This window comes from Crocuta crocuta, unplaced genomic scaffold, assembly GCF_008692635.1.
Source record: "Crocuta crocuta isolate KB4526 unplaced genomic scaffold, BGI_CrCroc_1.0 scaffold234, whole genome shotgun sequence".
Lineage (NCBI taxonomy): Eukaryota > Metazoa > Chordata > Mammalia > Carnivora > Hyaenidae > Crocuta > Crocuta crocuta.
The window spans coordinates 4,032,884-4,038,021 of NW_027529647.1; the positions used below are offsets into that span (position 1 = coordinate 4,032,884).

At 63.6% G+C, this 5,138-nt stretch overlaps 1 protein-coding gene across 1 annotated transcript in view; it reads right to left on the reverse strand.

Moving 5' to 3' along the window:
• Positions 1 to 5,138, reverse strand: part of RAB11FIP3 (RAB11 family interacting protein 3) — a 99,915-nt gene that overhangs the window by 2,119 nt on the left and 92,658 nt on the right. The window contains exons 13-15 of the mRNA XM_077762808.1: positions 1,202 to 1,283; positions 350 to 487; positions 7 to 144 (exon numbers count right to left, since the gene is read on the reverse strand). Of these exons, the coding sequence (XP_077618934.1) occupies positions 7 to 144; positions 350 to 487; positions 1,202 to 1,283 (358 nt within the window). The remainder of the gene's footprint in view (positions 1 to 6; positions 145 to 349; positions 488 to 1,201; positions 1,284 to 5,138) is intronic.

A 5,138-nucleotide genomic window follows, 5' to 3' on the forward strand; every position in this document is an offset into this window, starting at 1 on the left:
GCGGACCTCCTGCTCCAGCTCGCTCTCCCGGGCGCGGCTGTTGTACTCCTGCAGGCCCGCGCTGCTGCCCCGGCCCCGCCTCTGCTCGGCCTCCAGCTTGAAGAGCTGGAGGTGCTCCAGCTGCCTGCGCAGGTCCTCGATCAACTGCGGGCACGCGCAGGGTGAGCGGGCCTCCAGGCGGCTGGGCCGGCCCGAGCGCCGCTTCCCAGCGGATGGCAAGGCCACACCCCCCGAACACCACCGCTGGGCCCGGCGCCACACAGCGACCGGCTGCAGGTGTCGGGACGCAGGGGGCACGGCCACGGGCCCTGGAGACGCGGGCCCCGGCCCTACCCGGCGCCAGGCTCACCTCCTGAGTGGCCTCCTTGTCCCTCTGGAACTGGTGCCTCTCGTGACTCAGCCTGTCCCCCAGCTTCCTCCTGTTCTCCTGCTCATCACTGAGCCGCAGGGACAGCTCTTCAATCTCGTCCAGCAACTTCTGCTTCTCCTGGGGGCGTGAGGCACTCCCTGCACACGTGCCCGCTGCCCCGTTCACACCGCTCCCCCGAGTTGCCCGTGTCCCTCGGGCTCAGCCCACAGCAGCCGCATCTAAGGCATCCCATCGCCTGGGCGTGGTGCTCCTGGGGCCGTGCTCACCCTGAGCGCCACGCGTGCGGGTGGGCCTGGGGTTCGCATGGCACAGGGTGTCTGCACAGGCCACGGAGACTGCTCCTCGGGGGACGCAGGGCAGGAAGGATCCATGCAAGAGCAGGATCCGACCCACGGCTGCCCAGTGGGAAGTGCTCACAGGAGCCAGATGTTCTCAGGGTTCAGAGCTTCCCAGGGGACAGGTGGCGGGAAGGGAAGGAGGGAGGAGGGGCCTCTGAGTGAACAGCTGCGGACAGGGCGCGTGGTCCCGCTGGAGTCAGCCCCCGGGACGTCGTCCCTGCATTCAGGCCACAGGTTAATCTAAACTGAACCTTTGGATCCAAGGACCCGTGGGGAAGCTGGGAAGCCAGGCAGGGACCAAAGTGTCCTCGTCCTCACCACCAGGGGCCAGTGGGCCCAGGGTCGTCAGCTGACGCCATGGGGCAGCACAGCTTCCTGGACTATGGAGCACCCCGAGGCCGGCTGTGTGGCTGCCCCGCTTCAGAAGCCTCATGAGGTGCCCGGCTGACCTCACGCCCGCGTACGACGGCGCTGGGCCCCACCGACCGCTCACCTCCTCTAGGCGCTCGATGTTGGCCTTCAGACACGGCGTGCAGGACCTCAGCTCCCCGTTCTCCTCATCTAGCTGCTGCAGCCTGGGACACGAGAACAAAGCTGGGGCCTTGTACCCAGAAAACGCGCCTCCCTGGGGCAAGGGACACCCAGCGTATCGGCAGTCCGGCCAGGAGCAGCCCAGGGATCTACAGAGGCCTCCCTAGATGCCCCAGCCCTTGTGCACCACTCCAGGGCTCTGGGCCCAGACTTTTCCTTACGCCNCTTGGTGGCTCAGCCGGTTGAACGCCTGACTTTCACTCAGGTCATGACCTCATGGTTTGTGGGTTCGAGCTCCATGTTGGGCTCTGTGCTGACTCTGTGTCTCCCTCTCTTTCTCTCTGCCTCTCCCCAATTCATCCCCTCTCTCTCTCCAATAATAAATGTTAAATTTAAAAAGAAAGAAAGAAAATATACACTTGGGGTTGGGAACACTTTGGGGTTTAGAGAAAAGCTGTAGACGTGGCGCAGAGCTGCTGCGGGCCCGGCCCATCACACGGTGTCTCTGCCACAGCCACGTGGGGTGCACTAGTCCCCAAACCAGAGACTTCATCTCTTCTCCCGCCAGCGCCCCCCAGTCCCGGGGCCCCTCCCGGGCCACACGGCACACGCCGCCTCGTCTGCGCCCCCTGGGGTCTGCGGCAGTCTTCCGGACTTTCCAGGCTTTTCACGACCTTGACAGCTTTGAGCAGCTCTGGTCACGTATTTGGCAGTGTCCCTCACACTGGGTTTATCTGGTTCTCGTGAGGAGACGGGTCCCGGAGGGGAGGGGCCCTTCGCGGGACCAGATCGGGGGCCTGAGTCCACACACGACTCAGCGCAGGGGATACCGACCCGGATCCCCCGGTGAAGGTGTGTTTCCAGGTGCGCCCTGTGTGCGGTGCATTCTCCCCGTCCCTTCCCTGTCCTCTGGAAGCCGGTCTCTGGGCCCGGCTGACCCCAGAGCAGCACCCCACTGCGTGTGCATGCCAGGGAGTCTCGCGTCCAGGTGGCTGGAGTGGCCTGCGCGCAGCCCTCCCTGCACCCCAACTCCTGAAAACACGCAGGAGCTCTTCTCCAATCCAGTCCAGGGCCCCCAGCATTAGGAGCCGGGGAGGGGCTCGAGCTGCAGTGCCTGGAGTCTTCTCCCAAGCAGTTACAACCGCTGTGTCCCACATTCGCAAAGCGGCCCTGGCTCAGCTGGGGAATGAGCTATGAAACGCTCTCTCCCCCTCTGACCCTGGGGAGGGCCTCTGGGGAGCCCTCGGATGGCCCCTTCAACCGTCTCTCTGCTGATGGACACATGGGCTCTCTCTCCTCAGCACTGCAGGAACCCCGCTCGCAGGGCGGGCCGCACGCGGCGGCTGCTGCCCTCCAGAGCCCTGACGGGCTGCCTCGTGCAGGGCATGCGAACTCACGCCGTTTCCCCCACCTTTCCTGGCGCTTCACAGGTACTACCTCCAGAGCAGCATTAAGGTTCTCTGTCAAGTTGTCTGCAAGAGGCCCGGTGCTCTGACCGGGACAACCCGGACTAGAGACAGACTCAGAAGGACGTGTGCGTAGGGTCAGTCTTTTAACTGTGACACCGAGCAGTTCGACAGCTCTCCTCACGGGGGTCTGCCCCTCCCCTAACGTCAGCTGGCGTCCCAGACGCCGAGAGCGGCCGCGGAGGCCGTGCGCCCCACCTGGCCTGCAGGCTCTCCACCTCGAGGCTGCGCTCCCGCTCCATCTTGCACACGAGCTCCCGGTGCCTCCGTGCCTCCTGCAGCGCCGTCTCACAGGCCCTCAGCTCCTGCTCCTTGAGCTGCTCCTCCAGGGCGTTGGCTCTGCGAAGGTGAAGGCAGGGCGCGGTGGCAGAGACAGAGAGACCCCCCACCCACAGCTCTGGTCAAGGATGGTTCTGAAGGGGCTGTTACCCTCCCCCCGCGCCCCCCTCGGCCTCCCACGCCTGCACCTGGGGCCTCAAAATGGTGGCAAGGCTGTGACCGCAGGGACGGTCTACATCGCTCTCAGGCAGCTCACTCAGCGTGTGGCCAGGAGACCAGCAGGTGCCCGTCCCCAGGAGCACCCTGCACTGACACTGCAGGCTGGGCACCCAGGGCACCCACGGTAGGGGCACGGGCGGGTGTTAGCAATAACGTGACAAGGAAACGTGCGCCTGGGGCCGTCGCGGCGCCTTCCCAGACCACCACGCCCACCTGCTAGGAGACCAGCCCAGAGAGAGAGGCCCAGGCTCCGCCTCTGGAGCCCGCACCCCAAGCTGTCCACGCACACATGGCTTCTCAACCTCCTTTGGGTGCCTCACACCTAGGAGTGCACCGAGAGCCAAAGGTCCCCAGACACCAGGGAAAGGTGTTGATGCAAAGTGGCCAAAGCAAATCGAGAAAAAGGACCTCATGCAGGAGAAGGCCCTGTAATCCACACCTCAGAGCGAAAGTACCACTTCCAGGAAACAGAAACAGAATGCTGGAAGGCAATTTAGAAAGTGATTCTTAGAACCACGAGTAGAACAAATTTTAAATTCAACAGGACAGCTGAAGGAGAAAACCAAGTATGCTGTAATTTAAAAACAGAGAAACGACAGAATGGAAAAGTAAAGAACAGGAGAAAACCCAGAAGGTCTAACGTTTGATTAATAGGAGTTCAGACAAAGAAGAAAATGAAAAAACTGAGAAGAGAAGTAATTCTAGAAACCTTCCCGAAGCTGAGGGACAGCTTCCAGATTTAAAGGGGAGGAACCCCGTGCTGGCACAGGCAATGCGACCCTCCTGGCATCCGGGCCGAGGACTCAAACCCCATAGAGGGCAGGGAGAACAGCAGCGCCTGGCTTGCGGTCACAGTGCGGTCAGAAGGCCTGGAGCCTGCCTGCCGGGCCCCGGGGTCCCCTGCTTCTGAACAACCCCAGACATAGCCACGCTGTTGGCGGACGGGCGCACTGCGGACACACGGGGCCTCACAGAACCTGCTCCTCCCCACCCTCCCCAGGCCCAGCTGGTCATCTGGGGAGAGTGACCCAGGAAGTAAGAAGCCGAGGGCTGGAACCCGCATGGGATCTCTGTGACGGTGGGGGAGGGGCGGCGGACGTGAGCTTCACCCACAGGGTTGGACATGGCCAGCCGCGGGGCATGGCACATGGACTTTCCACTCCCTGTGTGGGTAACTGGGAAGTGCCGTCAGATGAGATACAGCCTCACCGGTCACCTTGAGAAATGGGGGTGGTGGCCCATCCACGCCCCCCGCACAGAGTGAGGAGGGAGAACTCGGCACAGCGCTGGAAGCAAGCCCCTCCACGGGCGTGCCGACCCCGCCCAGCTCTGCAGCAAGGCCACGGGCAGACCCTCCCGTGAGAGCTGGAGAGCGTGCGGCTGCCCGGGCCAGGCTCTCAACTACACAGGGAACCTGTTTCCACTGCTAAAGTGACATACGGGGCACGTCTGCAGTAACAGGACTCATTCAGATCCTCATCCAAAGAGCAGACTGGCCACCCGACACGGAAGGACGGGTCAGGAAGGTCGACGCCGATCAGGTGAACACATCACAGCGGGAGCTGAGCATCCCCTGGAGCCACGTGAGTGCGCGTGGGCCGGCGTCCTGCCGTCGGGAGCACTGGCAAGCCACCTGCCCAGGTGAGCCTGAGGTCACAGAACGTGTGGCAGAGCCAGGCTCAGAGCCACGGAGCCCGCTGAGGACAGGGCCTCCCCCGTCCCACCCCCAAAACGCTGTCTGTGTCCCGTGACCCCAACTGCACGCAGGCACGGCCCAGGGAGCTGACCCCACGCACTCCCTTAGGCTGGGCGTGAGGCTACGTGGCAGGGCTGGTTGCAGAATGCAGAGCCACCGACGGCGGGGGAGGTCGGCGCGGACGCCCAACGGCCACTGTGTGTCCTCTCGGTGGCTCCCACTCTCCTCTCACCCCTGCC